Source organism: Urocitellus parryii, chromosome X (assembly GCF_045843805.1).
Source record: "Urocitellus parryii isolate mUroPar1 chromosome X, mUroPar1.hap1, whole genome shotgun sequence".
NCBI classification, from domain to species: Eukaryota; Metazoa; Chordata; class Mammalia; order Rodentia; family Sciuridae; genus Urocitellus; species Urocitellus parryii.
Genome location: NC_135547.1, coordinates 118185449 through 118208396, shown reverse-complemented (window position 1 = coordinate 118208396; position 22948 = coordinate 118185449). Strand labels below are relative to the sequence as shown.

Genomic DNA, 22948 nt, shown 5'->3' with positions numbered 1-22948 from the left:
GAAACTAAGGGTGACCATGAATAAATAAGACTGCTTTCCTGGAGTGACTCAAACTAGAGTTATTTTTAAGTGAAGTTTCAAAAATGTTTTAAGCAGTGGCAATAATGTTTGGATAAATATTCTTTCAATGTGGCTACCCTGAAGAGTACATACTTTGGAATGTATAGCTCTGATGTGCTGACTTTTTAAACATAATCACGTTTAGTTTATAATGATGTCTTGTATATAAAAATATGTATAAAAATTGATAAAATGTGTGAGAGAAATATAGCTCATAAGGCAAATCAACACTCCGGAGTTAGAAATTTGAATGTTTTCATTTCCTATTTGGTGTTTTTTTTTTTTTAAACTTTCAGATGGACACAATATCTTTATTTTACTTTTATGTGGATTGAACCCAGTGCCTCATGTATGCTAGGCGAGCACTCTACCACTGAGCCACAACCCCAGCCCCTTGGTATGATTTTTGATGTCATTATTTTATGGAGGGGAAAAATGTCTCAAACAGAAAGATGCATGTGAGGTTGAGACCATATAAATGCCTCTCCAAAACACTGTATAGCAGAAATGGAAGAGAGACCTGAATCTCAACAGTTCTACACACAAAGCTAATTCCTCCTTGGTTTTCTTGAGGAAAATGTGCTTAACAGCCAAGATATGGCTGTCAGTCACCATTACCTGTTCCAATTCATAGGCCTTGGCCTTGTCCTCATCGCGGTCGGCATTCTTGCGGTAGGCCATGCCCAGTCCCCACACAGCCAGGATGCTGTAGATGTTGTCGCGCACCCAGGCATCCTTCTGCTCATGGCTGGCTGACAGCAGCCCTGTGACGGGATTCTATTAAAGAAAAGACACAAAATAACTTTGCAACTCCCTTCACACAGCTAGCTCCTGGGCAACAAATGCTTACCCAGGGGACAGACAACGACCAGGGAAGAGGAATAGAGACAAGAGTTCCAGTTCCTGCTCCACCATTAACAGTGTGATCTTGGGTGGTAAGTTGCATCACTTCTCTGAGCCTCAGTTTCCTCACCTGTATAACCAGGCGATGAGACTAAAAAATTGTCGAAGGAACCTTCTAACTCTTATGTTCTTCTTTCTTTTTCAGATCAGACCACACTGTTGTAAGTGATAAAACAGAAGAATGAATAAATAGAAAAAAAGCCTGCAAGGCTTTACAAATCTGTGCATTGTGGGCTTTAGGTCTTCTCTGGCCTTCACAGTTCCATATTGGTTGGTAAAGAACTGAAGCTGGGAGGAAGACACCTGGATGCAGGACCCCATCCACTTCCTCGCTCTGTGTGCCCAGGGAAGCCACCTTTCCTATCTGGATCTCAGCTATCTTGTCTGCAATTCAGGTACTTCGTGGGCCTAGAGAGAAGGTGCTGAGCAGAAGGAATATGTGGGAGTCTTATTTAGCTGTAATGTCATTTTTATTTAAAAAGGCAGTGGAATCACTGAAAAAAACCAGACCTTCATATAAAAAAACTGCACAGAAATGTTCATAGCAGCATTATTCATAAACATCAGAAAGTGAAAACAAGACAAATATCCATCAACTGATGAATGGATCAACAAAATGTAGTCTCTACAATGAAGTATTTGTCAGAAAGGAATTACTAATATACACTGTAACACAGATGAACCTTGAAAACATAATGCTAAGTGAAGGAAGCCAGTCACGAAAGGTTACATATTGAGTGACTGCATTTATATGAAATGTCCAGGGTACACAAATCTATACAGACAGAAAGATCATTGATGGCCTAGAGCTATGGTGGAGGTGGAGTGGGGGAATGAGTGGCTGCTAATAGGCTTTTTCCTTTTCTTTTGGGAGGTGTTAAAAATTCTTTAAAATTGACTGTGGTGATGGATGGACAACTCTGTGAATATACTAAAAATCATTCAATTGTGCCTTTGAAATAGTGAAGTGTGTAAGTAAATTGTATCTCATTAAAGTTATTAATTTTTAAGCACCAGTCCTAATAAACTCTGAGCCCATAAATAAAATGGATAAGATAGGAAATGAGTCACATAAAGTCTCTGATGGCTTTTCCCAAAAATATACAAAGAAATATGTATCTAATAAAATGCATCATAACAATCAGAACCCTGCCAGCTTAAAAAAGAATTAATCAATAGGGCTGAGGTATAGCTCAGTGGTAGGGCACCTACCTGGCATACATGAAACCTGGGTTCTATTCCCAGCACCACAGAATAAAACAAAACAAAAAACAACCATTATTCAAAAGGGTTCTGTATTATTTACAAGACGTATCATGAAAAACTGTTGAGTACTTTTAAAGTGACAGTGCTAAGGTTATTAGGTTTTTTAAAAAAGGTATTATTTTACATGGTCCCACTTATTAAATATTTGAATTTCTCCTTTAATGAATCTATGCCTCCTATAAAAACATCTAAAACTGAACTGATACTACCCTCAGGGGCAATAGCATTCCATGTATTGACATAGTTATCCAGCCAATAACTTATGAATCAATGATATTAAAGCCAATCAGAACTGAAGTCTAGGAATGACTGAGTCAAAGTACAAGGCTTATTCCAATAGTAGATTACTGATTCTTTAAAAAAATCACTATTCACCAACAATAGATAACATATACATCTTTATCTGTTCTGAGACCTATTGGGTAAGTCTGGGGCAGGGAATAATCAGGAGATCTACAGAAAGAACTCAACCCCCCTCCCGTGTCTCCACCAACCATGAGTCCACTGAGACAAACAACCTTCAGATGACACAGCAGTGACCGTTACACATAGTGCCAAGTGTGGTTTGGATTATGAAATGTTACCCTCCTATTAACTGAAAGTCTTCTCTTTTATTCTTTAGTTTGGGCTTAACTGTTGGAGTGGATCATTTTGTCCCCACCCAACACTAGACTGTCTATCTTCCCTCATTCAATTATTGAGAAGCAGTCTGGGTGTTTCAGGGGACCCCCACATTCAAAACTATGCATACAAAAAAGCCATATAAAAGGGGTGTTATTGCACTCAGGAAAAGGAGTATTTATGACTTGCTTCTCTCTTTAAATCTATAAAACATGATGCTTTGTGTTGCAAGAGATGTAGGTGGTTCTATTTTGATGTGATTCATAAAAACTGAAATGGTGGGCTGGGGTTGTGGCTCAGTATAGAGCACTCACCTAATGTTTAAGGCACTGGGTTCAATCCTCAGCACCACATTAAAAAATTATTAAATTAAATAAAGTTATTGTGTCTATCTACAACTTAAAAAAAAAACAAACCTGAAATGGCCACAGACTGGTAATTACTGTTACTCCCAGTCTGCTGTCCCTTCCAATAAAGATGACCCAAAGGTTTTGTCTTTGCATTCCTCCTCTACTTGGAGATGGGTTGTGCTGCATCACCCAAGCAGGTCCATTGCATTAGAGCTCTGGGGTCATTGGTTTCCATTAGATATGTCAATGGAGGGAGAAACAAAAGGCTGAACACTGGCAAATACAGACCATAGAAAGAAGGTGGGGAGATTTGTCCAGGCAAAGCCTTATGATCATATTAACCATCTGGTGCTTTCCAATCTTTAAAAAATATTATTTAATTATATCTGTTAAAATATTATTTTTAAATATAACACTGTAGAACTGTCTAACTATAATCATATAGATGAGTTTTCCATTTTTTCTGCTCTTTACTTGCCCTCCTCCCTTCACATCAGCAATCCCATAAACACTGTCCATGCAACAACCTTATATATATTTTTCCATCTTTTTTTCTGTGCTGTGAAAATCAGATATTTAAATCATATACCTACATGCACATGCTTATGTATAAACTTCTATATGTGCAAGGTTTTTTTTGGAGGAGGGGTCACTGTTTTTAATGTATGGGATCTTAGGATCACTGCTTACTTGGCATTTCCCATTCAACAGAACCTTATGAGATCCCTTAAGCCCTTTGGTTTAACTCAAACTCATTAAGCTTTATAAGCTCCATAATATTCCATGGTGAATGCACATAATAATGCATCTAGTTTTCTACCATTGTGATGGGTATTCATTAATTTTTCAGAGTTTTAATTTTTTTGCCACTGCAAAAATACTGCAATAAGTATCAACAGTGCTTTTTTTCAATAGTGCTTTAATTTGTGTGAAATAGAATCCCAAAAACAGGATTGCTAGGTTCACAGGCTATATGCATATGAACTTCCAGTTTTAATAAATATCCCTGATCCTTGTCAGGAAGTTGTCAATATTTAAAATTTTTTCAGTCTGATGGGTGTAAAGTGACATATATAATTGCTTTTATTTTTAAAATTGTTGTTTCCCTGACTGCCAGTGAATTTAAGCATCTATTTATTCTTTTTTGGGGAGGAAGGCACTGGATTTTCTGTTCTGTGAGTTAATTTTTAGTTTCATTTTTTTAAATCGGGTACTATTTCACCATTTCTATCTACAAAGAATGACAACCTTCCACATATCATGTTTAAGAGCACAAGCTTTGGAATCAGACTGTTCGAAGCTCTACCATGATACAACTGCAACCTTGTCAATTGACTTTAGCATCCCCATCTGTAAAATGAGGATTATACCAGTGTTTCCACCTCATAGGGTAGTTTGTGAAGATTAAAAGAATCAGTGTGTATCAAGCATTTTGGACTATATCTGACACATGTAAGTGATCAATAACTGCAAGCAATATTTAATATTGTTGACCTATTTGAACAGCTTTCATTATATTATTTCTTTCTTGTATAGTTATAATAATTTCAGGAAATCAGATAAAGATACAGGGCTAGGGAGAAAATCTGCAAGCAAATCCAAGCTCATTTTTATTACCTAGAATAACTAAGTCTGGGTGCCCTCTTTCATCTTTACCATAAATATGGCCAGTGATGATATTTTATCCCACGGATATTTTTGAAACAAAATCCCTGGCAACTCTGTACCCTCTCCCCACCCAATTCTTGCCTTTCCCCTTCAAGTTTAGCCCTAATTTGTGCTCTCTCACACAAATCTTCTGTTTACTTTACTAAACTCTCTGTACTTTGCCTAAAAAAATCAGTGGCAAATCCTGTTAAGAACATCCACTTTTCTAATCAAGAGCTGCTCCTGAGGTGGCCAGGTGTGGGGTCATGGAGGAGGAGGATGGGGCAGATCTCAAGAAATGGCAACTACAAAGATATCTAAGAATAATAAAAGAGCAGGTATCACAATACAGTCTTAGTGGAGATAGCACAGCCCTGCACTGAGTCTCAGACCCCTGCTGCAGGCTGACCTGACAATGACAGCCTTAAACTCTAGAAGAAGCTGAGACAGATGAGCCTCCTACAGATTGTGTTTCACTGAGGATAAGAGCCAGCAGCTGTGTGGAGTGTCCTTTGACTCATTTGCCCCTCTTTCCTTCTCCATCTCTTCTCAGTTTCTCATCTGGGGAAAGTGCCCATGTTGGCTCCTGTCTGTGAGAACAAAGAGCAGAGCCTGAAAGCCTAGAATGGATTGGGTCCAAGTTTTGGCTTCTGTGCCATGGTAACAAATAACAGTAAAATCTCAGTGGCTTTTTACAAGAAACATTTATTTCTCATCCAAGCCTTGTATACGTATCTGGTCAGCTGTGATTCTGCTCTCTGTTATTGTCCCTCTAGGAACCAGGCTACTGGATCAGCCTGTATCTAAAACACTGCCCATCTTGTAGCAGAGGGGAAGAAAGACAGCTAACCAAGAGAGGAGTTCTCCATGAAGACATAATAATCCCAAATGTGTATGAATCTAACAAGAGGTAAAGGAATAGATACATAGATGGTTGAAACACAATTGAGTCCAGAAATAAATTTACACAAATATGGCAAACTACTCCTTGACAAACTTCTGAAGACAATGCAAAGGAAAAATAAAAGTATTTTTAATAAATAGTGTTGGGACAACTAGACATACATACACAAGAAAATGAATCTTATTTAAATCCCACACTTGTAGACTAGTTTGGGGAATATTCAACCATATTGAATCTTCTGATCCATGAACATATCTTTTTGGTACAATCTGAAGCATGATTCCCATGCTATAAGCTTTCTATGGGTAAAACCTTTGTTGTTTACCACTCTAAGTCCTGGCTTAGTTAAGTATTGAATAAATAAATGAAAAAATGCACAATAAAGGTTACATTTTTACTGATTTATAGCATGAAATACCTTTTCAAAAACACTTTAAAGGGTATACATATGTATTATTCATAGCTCATAGAAATAATTTGCCATTTAAGAGAGCTTATTTTATTATTATGCACATTCTTCTGTTCAGTCTTTCTCCACGAAACCCTGAAGAAGAAAATCAAATATGCACAGCATGAACCTTGGAAATGATTCAAGGTAAAGTCTTATTTCTGCTTTAAAAGTAGAAAAGTGGGGGTTGGGGATGTAGCTCGGTGGTATAATGCTTTCCTAGCATGTGTGAGGCTCCAAATTCAATCCCCAGCACTGCAAAAAATAAAAATAGATAAATAAATAAATTAGAAAAGTGGGCAAAACAAGGGAGCTGCTTCAAACAGGAAATGGTTTATTTCTCAACTCAGAGATGAGATGGATTAAACAGAGAACAGTAACCTCACAGGACAGAGGTGAAAGTTAAGGAGGCAGAATTAGGGCAGTAAATTTCAGTGGGGGTGAGGGTACAGTGGTAGAGGGTGACCAGAGAAGACAGGGTACATGACCGCTAGGGTAGTGTACGCATACTTTAAAAACACACATTCAACATTATAATTTTCTACTTGTAAAATGAAAACAAACAGCTCAAGTCTTCATTATACAAGCTTGAGAAACAATGCTTACACAATTTTCTTGGCTGGTGGCAATTCAAAGATGATTGTTAATGCAAGAGTTTAACAACAGAAGATAGCAGAGATGCTGAAATGGTGACATGCTCTGCTCCTTAGAGGGTATATGCAAGTGGGGGTAGGCATGGGTAAGGGCTGCAGTGTTGCCACTGAGCCAATACTGGAATAGCAGAGCACATAGGGGCTGGGATGATAGAAACAAAGTAGAAGGAATTCAACAAGGATTTATTTATTGGGCTCACATGTTTAATAAATGTTTGCCGAACTAATTTTATTAGCCATCACTCCTGCACTTGAGTTGACTCAGCTCCCTTTACACATGCACCCCCACCCCTGGAACCCTAACCAGTCTTTACACAGAGCCTCTTCTCTCTTTTCCAACCCTCCCCCACCCCAGCCCAAAAGTTGCAGCCTGCTCTAACACTTAAGTACAAGAAAATTGAACTGTACAACTCTGATCGAAAGTTTTAATAGCAACCTACCACCAACAGTGTGAATACCACATACCACAGAGCAAAGGCTGTGTTAATAGAAGTAGAGGGGCCATGGGGTGTAGTGTGGTGGAGTGCTTCCCTAGCATGTATGATGTCCTGAGTTGGATCTCCAGCAACACACACACACACACACACACACACACACACACACACAGACACACACACACACACACACACACACACACACACACACATAAAGTTTTCAGAACTAGAGAGGGGGAAAAAAGCCCCACTAAACTGCCAACCTGGCAGGGCAAATGTGGTGTATTTTGTCAAAACCAAACACAAAAGTTTTTATTTTTTTTTCAAACACAAAAGTTTTTAAAGGGACATTTACATATATGCACACATCTATCAGCCCAGCAACTCCGGATGCTGTGGCAAAAGGATCGGAAATTCAAAGATAGCTCCAGCAACTTAGATGCTGTGTCAAAATAAATAAATTTTAAAAAGGACTGTAGATGTGGCTCAGTGGTAAAGCACCCTGGGTTCATTCACTATTTAATCATACCCAAAGGAGGGTGATGAAGAGGCTCAAAGCCACATCTCATGGGAAGATGGATGTTTACAGAAGGCTTAGGGGAGGCTTGAGTTAGCCACCTCAAGGAGCTAAAAGGTGATCCACCCAAAGAGGGATTTTTTTCTGCTACTGATCTCTTTAGATCTCCACTCAATGTAAGAACTTCCTGACATTAGGACTGTCCAAAGAAAAGACAGAGCTGTGGGTGATGTGGGCTCTATCTCTGGTATTCTCTGGGCAGAAGGACCCTGAGGTCCATCTCATGGGAGGCATAGTGGATAATGGATAAGGGCATGGATCCAGCTGTGAGAAAGGCACCTCTAGGTTTAAATCTCTGTTCTGTCACTTGATGGTTATGTGATGTGCAAATTATTTAATTTCTCTATTTCACTTTCTATTAAAAGGAGAATTCAAAGGTGATTTGAGAGTATGTGTCTATTTAGACCCTTCATTTCACACCCCTTCATGAAAATGTTGTTACCTCTGCCTGTCCAGCACCTGTTCACTTGTTTCCTGGTAATTGCCTGTAATTTTCCCTGCTCTGATTCACTGTGGTTCTTGTGGGATAAGCCCATCATTGCCTGTGCCCTGGTCCTGAACCAAGTTGCAGGGAAGGATATATGACTCAAGCCTGGCTAACCTGGGCACAGTTTGGGGATGGGCATACAATCCAAGCTAGAGCAACTGAGAGCCATACAGTAAGGGTTTGTGCTAGAGCCACTATGGACAAAGCTTGCTTTCTGAAAAGGCCACCACTCTGGAAGACTATAACCTGGATGTGCCAAGATGATATCTCTGCCACCACATAGGATGAACCTGCTAGAAAATAAAGCCTACTCAAGAGTCAAATAGAGCCAAACAATGTAAAGAGACATAGTTTATCATCCGAACTCCTAAATCCAGCCATTCCTCAATCTAGAAAAATCTCTTAGACTTTTCAAATTATTTGAGAAATACTTTATCTTTTGTGCTTAAAGGATATTTGAAATGAGTTTTTGTCATTTGCAACTAAAAGAATCCTTCAATGAATCTAACAATGAATGCTTATACATGGTAAACTAGATGCCATAAAGACATTTATTTGATACTATTAATGTTGAGGCAAAATTGTCTCAATAATGCAAGGCAATGCAACTGCCTCAATGTCAATGCAAGATCAAGGCAACTTCAAGGCAAAATATATAAATGCTTGATGGTAGCACCAAAGTATTTAACAGTTTGTAATTCAGTATCCGGGGGTCTTAGATGAATATTGTCATCTATGCAACCAGAAATGGCACAGAGACTGCAAATTCCCTTTCCCAAACTCTGTCCCACAAGAAAACTGAAATAGCTCCTTACCGCTCTCCCTGACTCTACTACTGGTTCCTTCCAATTCAACCTCCACAAAGGTAGTCATATTTATGTGGTGCTGAGGATCGAACCCAGCACCCCACGCATGCTAGGCAAGTGCTCTCTCTAAGCCACAACTCCAACCCCAGAAAGACTATAATCTTAAGACTTTACTGTCTGTTTTGATTAGCTTTTTGGTCACTGTGACCAAAACACTCAACAAGAACAACCTATAGGAGGAAAAGTTTATTTGGAGCTCAGTTTCAGAGGTCTCAGTCCATGGATTGCTGATTCAATTGCTCTGGGCCCACAGTGAGACAGCACGTCATGGGGGAAGGGTCCAGCAGAAGAAAACTGCTCAGCTCATGGTAGGATAGGGAAACAGAGAGGAGGGAAGGGGCCACAGGGAAGATGTCCAGGGGACGCCCTCAGTGACCCACCTCTTCCAGCCACACCCCATCTGTCTACAGTTACTCTAGTCAGTCCATTGAAATTAGGATGAATTGATTAGGTTACAGTTCTCATAATCCAATAATTTTAACCTCCATAAACATTCCAGCATTAACACAGGAGCTTTTGGGGAACACCTCATATCCAAACCATAACACTGTTTTCAGTATTCTCTAATGCCTATCAGATAGAATGTAAATCACTTAAACGGTCTTCTGAGGCTCTGCGCTGGCTCTTCCTCTCACACCCCAACCTAATCACCCAACACTCCCTCCTTAGCTCCCCAGAAAATTCAGCTTAGTGTTTCTTGTACTTCTGGGCCTTTACACATGCTCATGCTCCCTCCTCTATGAAGCCTCCCCTAGGCCCCAAGGCCATCAATTCCATGTCCTATGTTCCATAGCACAGAGTTCAGATGCCTCAGACCAACCCCAATCCTTGTTCCCCGCTCACTGTGGATTAAGAATTACTAAGAATGTGTCACCACCTTGCTTAATTCCAAGGGAGAAAGTACAGTTTAATTATTCAAATGAAACACTCAGAAGAGGCTAGGATAAATGTTGAAAACATGACTACTTACCACAACCACCCATGTTGGTAAAGTGAAAAACAGAAAGTGAAAAATCCTATTACAAAAACTGTTTAAATTCAGTTATTGTACTAGAATTTTGTTCTAGCAACCACTTTTTAAAATATTAAATTGGAGTGAGAGAGAGTAATATTTTGAACTTAAGTTAAAGTAGGAATTATAATAGTATTTAAAATGATTGCATATATTGATGAAGGAGTACATAATAGAATGGTCTTTTTCTAAATGCATTTTTTAATGCAGATTGTCTAGATTGTCTCAGATTTTTTTGTGTGTGTGTGTGTGGCCTTTCATATGACAGAAATAAATATACATTGATTAAAATTTTTTAAAAGGTAAAAATCCATCAGTATCAGGATCAGTTGATGGTATATTCATGTAATATCATATAGCAGTCAAAAATACTGAAGCAGAGTGGTATATGCTGATATGAAATGCTTTAAAAGGTATGTTGTTAAATGAAAAACAAGATAACCATGTACAATTTTACTCTTTTTATTTATATGATATATTTGACAATAAAAAAGATGCAAAAGGAGAAAAAACCACAACTGCATCTATAATCAACATTACCAATTGTATAACCGTCTCTTTTTACATTAGAAGATTTTATAAAATTTGATAGGTAAGCTTCAGGTGGTTCAGATAATCATCTTAAAAAGTGCTGTTTTTATTATTATTATTGGGTGGTGCTGGGGATAGAACTCAAGGCTTTGCACATGCTAGGCAAGCATTCTATCATTGAGTTACATCCCCAGACCTGAAAATGGGAGTGTAAATATGTAGAAGCCTCATGCTTTCCCTAAGGGGATCACAGGGGTGCAATTTCCACATTCCAGTAATGTCTTTCTCTTGCTGTTCATTAGATTTTCCGCATTTAGGTTTACAAATAATGCACAAGGTGCAAGCTGTCCTGAGCCTAGGCATTTACATCATGTGATATGACTGCATGATGGCTATAGTGAGAGACACTGGGTCAGGAGCCAAGCATTGCAGGCATACACTTCATTCCAGATCCCAATGCTCATCTTATATCTTTCCAAACCCACAGGAACTGCTCTGGGCCCCATAGCTATGATCGAATGACTTTACCATGCTCTTAGGTGACTAATTCTTTTCTGCTCTCTCGCCAATTCCTGTAGTTAAGAGTGAGGATTATTGAAGCTTCAGTATTTAGCCTAGTGTCGTGGAAACTTACAGAACACATTAAAAAACTTTCGGCTGAACAGGAGAACTGCAGATGACACTGTTTGATATTGTCAATTAGAAGAATGACTTTTATTCCATAAGCTTCAGGTTTGGGTTTGAATTTGGAGCATGGAGACACCATATATGCCTCCACATCTGGGCTCCTGATGGAGACTCTCCAGAAGATCTGCTAGGAACCTATACATAGGCTTTGTGGGGTGGGTGGCGGGGGTAAAGGTCCATGAGACTCCAGAAATTTCCATTTGAGCATTTTCTCGGGAGAGGACAACACATTCAACCTTTTTTTTTTTTTTTTTTCACATTCAACCTTTACCAAATACTTAAATGGGTCTATGATCCACTTGGTTAAGAATCTTATGAGCACTAATTATGTTCTCCTTACCCTTTTTGAGACAGATGTGGCATTTACTTTATTAATTACTAGAGTCATATCTAAACATAGAAGACAAACTGGGCATAGTAGCATGTGCCTGTAGCTCCAGCTACTTGGGATTCCCAGGCAGAAGGATCACTGGAGCCCAGGAATTTAGGGCAACCTGGGCAACACAATAAGACCCCATATCTTTAAAAATAAATACATTAAATAAATAAATAAATAAAAATATATGTATATATACACACACACACACACACACACACACAGAGTGAGCGAGCAAGCGAGCATGCACGCGCTGGGTGCAGTGGTGCACACCTATAATTCCAGCAACTCAGGAGGCTGAGGCAGGAGGATCCCAAATTCAAGGCCAGCCTTGTCAACTTAGCAAAACTCTGTCTCAAGATAAAAAAAAAAAAAAAATTAAAAAGGTGGGGAGGTGAGGTGGGAATGTAGCTCGGTGTCTATGCCTAAATTCAATTAATTCTAAATAAATAAGACAAGAGCAGTACAGCCGAACTAAATTTAGTAGAATATTTAAAGAAATAGCCTATTTAAATTTCACTATTTTAACACACAAAGACAGTGCAACTTCATTTGCTATTCACAGCAATCTGGTATATTTAAAGTATTTATCTTCATGCCTCCAGCCTGGTCCCAGCAAGACACAGTGCTTATGACACAGTAGTCAGATCATGAGAAGGATGACCTCTCGCGGCTGGGGTTCTTTAACTGTAAAAGGAGGTTCAATCTGACTAATGGACCTTCTGGATCCCTACAAAGCTTGAAATAATTCTAGATCTTTCCCCTGTATAGATTGTTTCAGTCCTATATTGGTGAATGAAGGATTCAAGGTCTTTTTCTTTGAATTACTCAATGTTTTATTTTATTGTTTTTTATTTGTTATATATGACAGCAGAATGAATTACAATTCATATTACACATACAGAATACAATTTTTCATATCTCTGTTCACAAAGTAGAGTCACACCATACGTGTCTTCATATGAATTACTAAAATGTTTTTGTCTGACACTAAAATATTTAAAGGCTATGCTGGAAAAGGTATCACAAAAGCCTTCCTCCTTGCCACACCCAGAAAGGGCTGAAATAGAAGGCAGTAGAAGGCAGGACTTTCAATTGTACCAGGAAGGAGGAAAGGAGGAAATGCTTTCCACGGACCACTTCCCTTCTTGCATCCACACAGAGACCAGACAACCAACTGACAGATGGTACCTATGTGAGCTGGAACTAATAATGTCACTTCTGCCCTTATTGGACTTAGTGCTACCCAGAATGCTGGAATGGGTCCCTGGAAAAGCCCATTTTGGCCACAGTGGGGAGAAACACTGGGACGGAACTGAGAGGCTACAGGGAGAAGACAGGTGGGGAAGCTAATGCATGGGTGGAGACCAGCAAGACTGCTAGCTTAGACAATGGTAGTGGTAGTGGCAGAAAGCAACACAAGTAGCAGACCGATTTGTAAAAGGCTTAGGAAGTAACATCAACAGAGCTTGGTGATGAATTGGATGCAGATGGGAGAGGAACAAGAAGGAGCCAAAAAGATTCTTGTGTTGTCAACTTGGGCGCCTGAATGGGGTGGTGCTACCCAGATTTATGGGGTAAGATGAGAAATTGGGGTGGCTTCTCTCATATTCTCCTCCTGGTATTGCTACTGACAGAAGCAAATTTTCAAGTTAGTGGAGACTGTTGTTAAGCATTTACCAGAACATAACTGATAGTGAGAGGATAGTGGAATGATGGGTAGCTTCTGTGTGAGGCTGTAGCTGGGGTGGCAGAGACATGTAGGCCACAGGGAGAACTCTATTTTATTGTAGGAGTGAAAACAGCCTCGGGAAGGTTGTAAGCAGGACAGATTGTGGTGCCTGATGTATGACCACTCACTGATCTGGGCAGAAGAGAGCAGGGCTGGAGGCAGGGGTGGGGGGCATCCAGGCAAGATGTGGTGGCAATGGACATAGACATTAGTGTGGGGAGCTGCAATACATTTTGGTGATATATCATTCATTAGAAAATGCTCTCCACTCTAGGTGGGGAATGAGGGAACAAGAAGTAATCAGCCCAGCACAGTGGCACATGCCAGTAATCCCAACAACTTGGGAGGCTGAGGCAGGAGGTTCACAAGTTTGAGGCCAACTTTAGCAACCTAGTGAGAACCTGTCTTGAAATAAAAAAAATAAATAAAAAGAAGGAATCAAAGCTGACTCCTAGATTACTCCTAGAGTATATAAATTATTTTAGACTTGATTTAAAAAAAATCTCTCAGGGCTTCTCCTTCTCAGAATAAAAGCCAAATTCCTACTATCTTAGACCAGGATTTTTTTTTTTTGACTCATTCCATTTCTTTAATGATTATAGGTCTAATCAGGATTTAACGTTATCTTAACATTGGTAACATATTTCTAGAAAACTGTCCATTTATGTTTTTAAATTTACTGCCAAAAATTATTCATAGTGCTTTTTTTTTCCATTTTCACTCTTAATATTATCTGTGTGTTTCTCCCCTCCATCTTTCCTCTCATCAACCCTACCAGAAATGTGCCTATTTGTCTTATCAAAAGACCAGCTTTTGATTTTGTTGATCATGTGTGTGTGTGTGTGTGTGTGTGTGTGTTGCTGGGACAACTGAGCTACATCCCCAGCCTTAAAAAAAAAAAAAAAAATCCTGCCAGGCATGGTGGTACACACCTATAATCCCAGTAACTCAGGAGGCTGAAGTAAGAGGCTTTTGAGTTTAAAGCCAGCTTCTTCAGCAATATAGCGAGGGCCCAAGCAACTTGGCAAGACTCTTGTCTCTAAATAAAATATAAAAAGTGACTGGGGATGTGGCTCAGTGGTTAAATATCCCTGGGCTCAATCCCCAGCACCAAAAAAAAAAAAAAAGAAAAAAATTTGTTTTTTTCTTTACCTATCCTAATTATTTCCTTTCTTCTATTTTCTTGGTCATACTCTGTCATCCTTTTCTCAATATTGAATTTATTCATTTCTAAATCTTTCTTCTTTTCTAATATATACATATAGGTATACAAATTTCAGGGGCTGGGGTGGTAGCTCAGTGGTAGAGCTAGCCTAGCATATGTGAGGCACTGGGTTTTATTCTCAGCACTGCATATAAATAAATAAAATAAAGGTCCATCAACAACTAAAAAAATATTTTAAAAAATTTCACTTCAAACCCCACTTTAACTGTATCCTATAAATTCTTATTTGGAGTGATTTTGTTGTCATTCTAACTATTTAATAATTTGTATTATAATTTCTTTTTCAATCTGTGACATACTTAATAGGTGGGCTTGCGAAGTTTCCAAACATATTTGGGGGCTTTAGCGGTCATTTGTTGTTGCTCTTTAATTTTCTTATATCTTGGCTAAAAAATGAAGTGTGCACAAAGCTGATTCTTCAGTATTTTTTGAGACTCTTAAAATAATCTAATTTGCCATCAATTCTTGAAAAAAATAATTTGCAAGGTTGAAACATAAGTACTTTCTATTGGCTGAGTGCAGAGTTCTATGTATGTGTACTTTACCAAGTTTATTCCTTATCGTGCTCAAATTTTCTATGTCCTCATTATTTCTCTGGTTGATTTATTAATAGCTCAGAAAATTTTAAAACTCCCAGAATGATTATGGATGTCATTTATCCTGTAACTAGGCCAAGTTTTGTTTTATATACTTTGAAACTATGTTGTTAGTATTTTGTGGATTTAAAATTGCTCCATTTTCTTGGTGAATTATCCTCTTGTCATGTAGTAATAATATTCTTTATCCCTAATAATATATTTTTAAAAAAATTTAAACTCTACTTTGTTATTAGTATGATGACATCAACTTTTTGGGGGTTAGGACTGGCCTAGTATAGCTGGATTACTTTCAACCTTTTAGTATTCTGTTTTAGTTTTGTCTTTTATAAATTACATATGCCTTTCTAAATACTTTAAATAATTTCTATTATTTGGATAATTAAAGCATGTACATTTATTGTGGACTTACCTGCATCTACTTCTGCTGACCTTTACTTTTATCACACCTTCTTTTTCTTACTTCCCACCCTTCCCATCCACCCTTTTCCTTACTTCTGTGAGAGAAATCAGATTTTCTTTATTCCACTATTGTTTGCAAAGTTGTATGTTCTGCTTATATTATTTTAATGCTAATGCTTAGATATGATCTCTTAAGATATATAATAATATCTTCATTCTCAGTTTTAACTCCAGTCTCTTCTTATTCTTCTGCCATATTATTATTTTTTAGTATTTATATCTCTTTGAACCATATCCCAAACTAATCTTTATCCATTCATCTATTGAAGGGCATCTAGGTTGCTTCCACAGTTTAGCTATTGTGAATTGAGCTGCTATAAACATTGATGTGACCGAGTTACTACAGTATGCCGATTTAAAATCCTTTGGGTATAGACCAAGGAGCGGGATAGCTGGGTTAAATGGTAGTTCCATTCCAAGTTTTCTAAGTAATCTCCATACTGCTTTCCAGACTGGTTGTACCAATTTGCAGTCCCACCAGCAATGAATGAGTATACCTTTCTCCCACATGTTTGTCAACATTTATTGTTGTCTGTATTCTTGATAATTGCCATTCTGACTGGCGTGAGATGAAATCTTAGAGTATTTTGATTTGTTTTTCTTACTAGATATGTTGAACATTTTTTCATATATTTGTTGATCAAATGTATGTCTTCTTCTGAGAAGTGTCTGTTCAACTCCTTAGCCCATTTATTGATTGGGTTATTTGTTTTATTTTTTGGTAAGTTTTTTGAGTTCTCTATATATCCTAGAGATTAAGGCTCTATCTGATGTGAGTGTGGCAAAAATTTGCTCCCATAATGTAGGCTCTCTCTTCACTTCATTGATTGACTGCTTCTTTTGCCGAGAAGAAGCTTTTATTTTGAGTCCATACCATTTATTAATTCATGATTTTATTTCTTGTGCTTTAGGAGTCTTGTTAAGGAAGTCAGGGCCTAATCCGATGTGATGAAGATTTGGGCCTACTTTTTCCTCTATTAGGTGCAGGATCTCTGGTCTAATTCCTAGGTCCTTGATCCACTTGAGTTTTCTGCATGGTGAGAGATAGCCCAAACTAATCTTTACTTTGTCTTATACTCCATGCTTTATTTATTTGAATTCTCAATTTAAATTTCATTGCTATTAAATAGCAATATTTAGTTACTGATTTCAATTATATTACCTTATTATACCTAGTAATCTGCAGTTGGAGTGAATACTGCTTTGATCATTATTTTTTCTTTCTGATCCATATTCTCTTATCAGTACGTCATACTTAATACTTTTATTAATAAGCCTTCAAACAGTCATAACTGAAAAAATGTACACAGTATTTTTTATCTGGGCCAAAATAAATCTAGAATTTTATTTAAAAAAAAAAAAAATATATATATATATATATATATATTTTTTTTTTTTGGTAGTACTGGGCTTGACTCCAAAGCCTTGCTCATGCTAGACAAACACTACCACTGAGCTACATCCTCAGTCCATTTTCTTGTATTTTTGAGTCGGGGTCTCTATAAATCATTCAGGCTGGTCTTGAACTTAGAATCATCCTGCTTTATCCTCCCAAGTAGCTGGCATTATAGGTGTGTATCACTGAGCCCAGCTTATAGACAACAAAGTTTTGAAGATACTCCCTAGAATATATATTTATAAAATCAAACCTGCAAAAGGACTCTTTTATAGACATAGCTTTTTCCTTCTGTGTCTTAAAGATTCAAGTAATGTTTAGCAGCAGACATATTTGGTAAACAATGAATGAAAAACTTCTTCCTTCCATAGATACAGGAAAAGGAATTATTTGACATGTTATTTGATATGAACAAACTATTGATTCTAAAGAAATAATAATGATCAGCTTGACATATTTATCTTAGAATGATTTCTAACCAGTGAACCCAATATAAATTGATCTCAATTTTAAAGCAAGTCAGAAACAAATTTCAGAGCTTATACAAAATGACATTGAAAAACATCTCAAACATCTGCACACATGTACAGAAATGAGAAAATTCAGCATAAAATTCAGAAACCTAGCTCATTCATCTTTTTAATTGGCAAAATATATATAATAGAGGTGACCTGGCTGAGATGACTGGGAGATGATGATGAGAACCCAAATGGGTCAGGGTTCTACAACTTTTTTCTAGTTGTTGGGGCAGGGTGTGGTTAGATGAGAAGGTGTGCAATTCTGTACCTATAGATTCATGGTATTTCCAAGCACAACTGTATTCGGAGTATTCTTGTTAGCCAGAAAAGCTTGATAATACAGCCAGGAAGAGGAAAGAGGGCAAATGTGAGGGCCTCTCACCAACTTCCCCCAAAATAAATACAACTAAAGGCTCAGACAACCTTTTTTAATCATTAAAATGTTGGGGAGGAAAGTCCAACCCTGCAGATAAGCTTTAGTGAGAAGATAGTTCTTTTGCTCCTAAGGGAAGATAAGCCTGGACCAAAAGCTGGGTCATTGAGATGGTTCAGAAGCTGCAGGAAATATTTTATCAAGGATTGAAGGGTACCTTTCATACACCTGGACACTGTGTGATGCAAAAGAACAAAATTGGTAAGGTCTCTGAACTTAGGACCTCACTGCACCAATTGGAGACATAAAGCAATAGCAGCTGTGTCAAGTCCTTCAGAAAAAGGAGCATCATGGGTCAGAGTGGTTATGTGAGGACCACTGACTTCAAATTTGTGGACTATATCAAGGCCATAAAACTGCCAAGATCCCTCACTATCTACTGATTGCCTGTGAGTTGCCAGGCAATGTATAGGCACTAATTTTTTCTTTACAACAACTCAATGGAAGCAGGTGTTATTTTTCACGTTTTACAGATGAGGGCATGAACTCAGAAAGGATGATTAAACATTACACATATTGTTGAAGGCAGAGCTGAGGATTGAAACTAGCTTTCTCAGTTCTCCTATAGCCCCTCCCATCACAGAACTGAAGGGAAAGGTCTTTCAACTTGGATTTTTTGAATATTTTATGGATGTTATTCTAAGAAGAAAGGCAAAGAGTAACTTCCCTTTATCTGCCTATTCTTTGAGCTCTCAACTTGAAAATCATCTTTTGCAGGATTCCTCTCTTGCCCCACAAAACTGGATTAGGCGTCCTTCCATAAAGCTCCCCAAATAAAGATCTAATCCTTCACATGCAAACTCAAAAGTCAATAAGCTCTGGAAATTCAGTATTTTCTTAACTTCGCAGTAAGTTCATTTAGCAGCGAGAGAGGACCTGAACTAATGTAAAACTCTTTTCAGTCTTTACCTATCCCGCTCAGTATGAATATTCATATTCTGTTGTGGAAATAATAATAGAATATGTGATTAAGGAGTGTTGCTCAGACTCCATTGCAGTTATTATAGAATATATAGGATATGCATATTACCTTTCTAAATCCAAATATTTCTCACTTGCAAATCACATCTAGCTTGAAGAGATTCAAATAGGGTTCTAGACCCCATGCAAAAATGTCACTGCTTCAAAACCATTTATTCTTTTTTGGAAGCTCAGCACTTTGTACAGTACCTTGCATATAATTAGTACACAATAAATATTTGCTAAATGAGGGACCAACGCTGAGAAATTAGCCTTAGAAAAAAGGTCAGTGGCTTGGGAGTAACCATGGCTCCCAACTTTCAGGCTTCACCCCTAACCACCAAATGCCACTTCCTTCTTTGACTCTGAAGGCCCTAAAAATAGTTGCTGTTGATTGAGGGAAAGCAATATAGCTTCTGTCTTCACTAGGAATAAAAATAGTTCAGTGGTCTTACATTAAGGACCCACACATAATTTTAGTCCAGTAATACAAAGCATAGCAGGTATTATTCATAATCAGACAATATGGGCAAGCTTCACAGGACCCCTTGAACTTGGGAAAAAAAGACCTGGCTTAGGGTTTGACACTCTACTGGACTGGACCTTTCAGGTCCAGTAGTTTTCTTATCTATAAAGTAGCAACCAGAACAGGACCTATGGCCCTCCCAAGTGGTCTCTTAACAAGGTCACTCTTGGGAGGGCCAGAGCTTCTTCACTCTTGTCTACAGTCGAGAGTTCACCGTCTTTTCAGTGTGATCTGTCCAACCTATACAAACAACCTCTCGTCTAAAAGAAATAGTAAATAAAAAAAGTGGCATTTTGTACCCAGGGCACCTAGGGGGCTCATTCTGTCTTCGATCCTAAACAATGGTCAAAGAATTCTATAAAGAGTCGCCAAAGCAGCTATTCGGTAGATCCCCTGACTAATAAAGATATGGGGATGGTAATGGGGAGGAAATCACTGGCTAGCAAGGACTGGATTCAAATAGGAAACCTCTTAATTGCAAGCTCTCAGGTCACAGGAGTGGACTGAGGCCTGAGGAAGAGAATGAGTGACAACAGAGGGCAGTTCAGGGCGTTCTCTCCGGGTGATCTCTGCTTACCTGGTAACACAGGATGGTTTGCTGCACCAGCCTTGCATACCCGTCCAGGCGGACCCCGGAATTGCTTCTGCTCCGCATCCCCGCGACGCTCAAGAGCCTTGGCGCTCGACTTGCCGCGCCGCCAGGGCTGCGGCCGACTAGCGGGCCTGGTCGCAGAACACAAAGCTTCAGTCAGTTCTCGGGATAGGGCTGGGAGGGAGAAGGTTGGGAGTTTTCAAAACGATACAACCAAAGTATGATTGAAAAACAAGCCAACCAGAGTTTCTGCCGGCTGGGCGGTGCGGGGGCGGAGACGGGGGCTGGCGCTATGGCGGCTCCGCCTTGACCACGCTCCCGACGGCCGCGTGTCACAAGCGGCCACGGAGGAGAAGCCGGGAACTGAGTACCGGGCCTGAGGAGAAGGCGCCCCTGACGAGCCTCTTTTGTCTATGGGCGGTCATGAGGAGGCCCCGGGGAGGGAGAAACTGGCCTGCCGACCACAGTTGCCAGGTGCCCACTCGGGCCTGACTCAGCCCCGCCCTCTGCCCCGCCCCCGTCGCAGAGCGGAACCAACCAAGTCTCGGGCTGAGGGGAGGGAACAGGGGATGGCCCAAGGAAGAGAACCCGGCTCTTGGTGGGGGGACCAAGTTCCCTCGCTGAGCCCCTTCCTTTCCCAGCTGGCCGACAACCCCAACAGCGGCAGGAGAAACAGGCCCTACGGAACGGCCACTCGGGTGTCCCGGGCCCACCTCCCCCCCCCCGCCCTCGGAGCCGGGCATGAGGGACACTGGTAAAGGAGCCGCAGCCTCCGCCCCTAGTCCCGCCCTCATCCCGCCTCCTCCGCGGAGTCTCAGCCCGAGGGGGATTGAAAAAGGGGCAGCCTGCAGTATCGGCATAGACCTGGCTTCATCTCCTGGCTGCGATGTTTAGGGCCCCAAGGCGGTCGCCAGGACAACTCAAGGCAGGAGAGAGAGACTGGACCACTGTGGCTGCCTGAGCGTTTCTCCGTAGGCGGAGATCATAGCCCTGTCCCTATTCTTTCAGGGACGGAATCCAAGTAGTGGAACCCAGCCTAGAAGAGAAAGGGGGAGGCCGGAACCTACCCCCCAACTACAACCCTGGGGCTCCTGCCCTAGCCACTTGGACGCCGTTCCCTGGGGTAGGGTCGCAGTTCATCTCTTCCAGGACTAATAACTTGAAACTTGTCCTTGGTTAGTTTCTTGTGGCTGATAATTGCCTAAAGTACACAGTCTTCGGCCCAGTATTCATTATCCACCCAAATCTGGCCCACATATGAATTCCACTGGATAGTTAGACTGAAGTAATCATTGCTTCCGCAAACTCTTTGCTAGAGCATTTAGTGTATTGATCCATTTGGCCCTTCCTCCTCCTTCACCATCTGAAGCCTGTCTTTGCTTTAATGGCTAGCTCAGCTCCTTCTGCCTTTTAGCCCTCCCCATTCTCTTAATTCTTTTGGCGATTTCTTAAGAGCTGAGGTCTTGGGAGTCACTTCGGATTCCAGCTGTTTTAGCTGTGTGACCCTCCAATGTTCTTATCTGTAAAATGGGGATATTGCCACTTACCTCACAGCGTGATTGAAAATCCAGACCATTTAGCACAAGCCTGGCTCAGAAAAGCCCATCATTTAAAAAAAATAATAATTTGGCAATAATGTATTGCCTTTGTATGTTTTCAAGTGTGGAAGAGGCATGCTTTCCTACCTGGGTTATAAAGTATTCATTAAAATAGTCTGATATCAAGTCTGATGTGGTGGTTCAGGCCTGTTATTTTAGAGGCTCAGGAGGCTGAGGCAGGAGGATTGTGAGTAAACAGCCAGCCTCAACAACTTAGCGAAGCTCTAAGCAACTTAGCAAGACCCTATCTCAAAAGAAAAAAAAATAATAATAATAAAGGGCTTGGGGGTGTGGCTCAGTGGTAAAGCACCCCTTGGTTCAATTCGGGGTACCAAAAAAAAAAAAAGAAACAGTCTGATATCTCCTACCATGTCTGGTAAAGTGTTGGGCATGTGGTTGACTGGTTGGAGCTCAATTAGTGTTGACAATGAATGATTGAAAAATCAGTCCTATATCAGCAGAGACCCCTATGTTTAGTTATCCAAATTCACATCAGATACTCCAGAACAAATCTGTAGCTTTATTCTGCCACTTAACTAAAGCACTCAAGAGCCACTCATACTTTTTAAAAAATATCGGCTCTTAAGTTATGCAGCAATGTATGTAGATACACAGAATGCTATGGTCCAGAGAGTAATGCTAGACATTAAATTAAAATTAAATCCCTTTTGCAATCTTAATATGTACTCTTTTAATATTTTATTAGTTGTTGATGGACCTTTATTTATTTATATGTGGTGCTGAGAATCGAACCCAGTGCCTCACACATGCTAGGCAAATACTCTACCACTGAGCCACAACCCCAGCCCCTTAATATGTACTCTTACTAGATTTTCATGAATTCTTCTATAACAAAAGCTGGGATCATTTCTTCTTTTTATTATGACTTTTGTTCACATTGGATGCTTCTTAGGAATCCATTTAAAAGATCAGGGTCCAAGATAGAAACTAATGTTTCTCTTGGAGGGTTCAGATCTTTAACTCTAAATAAAAGCACTCACTCCATCTTTGACTCAGAGAGGTTCAATTCTGAATCAATTTGCTAAAAATAACTAATTTTTCTTTTTTTTTAATATTTATTTTTTAGT

The 22948-nt window shown here is 39.5% G+C and overlaps 1 protein-coding gene across 1 annotated transcript in view; it reads right to left on the bottom strand.

The window, feature by feature from the left end:
- The window catches only part of Phka2 (phosphorylase kinase regulatory subunit alpha 2), a 73167-nt gene extending 52449 nt beyond the window's left edge, over positions 1–20718 (bottom strand). The window contains exons 1-3 of the mRNA XM_077793891.1: positions 20504–20718; positions 20248–20393; positions 679–837 (exon numbers count right to left, since the gene is read on the bottom strand). Coding sequence (XP_077650017.1) covers positions 679–837; positions 20248–20325 — 237 coding nt within the window. The 5' untranslated portion in view covers positions 20326–20393; positions 20504–20718. The remainder of the gene's footprint in view (positions 1–678; positions 838–20247; positions 20394–20503) is intronic.
- Between the last annotated feature and the right edge of the window lie 2230 nt (positions 20719–22948).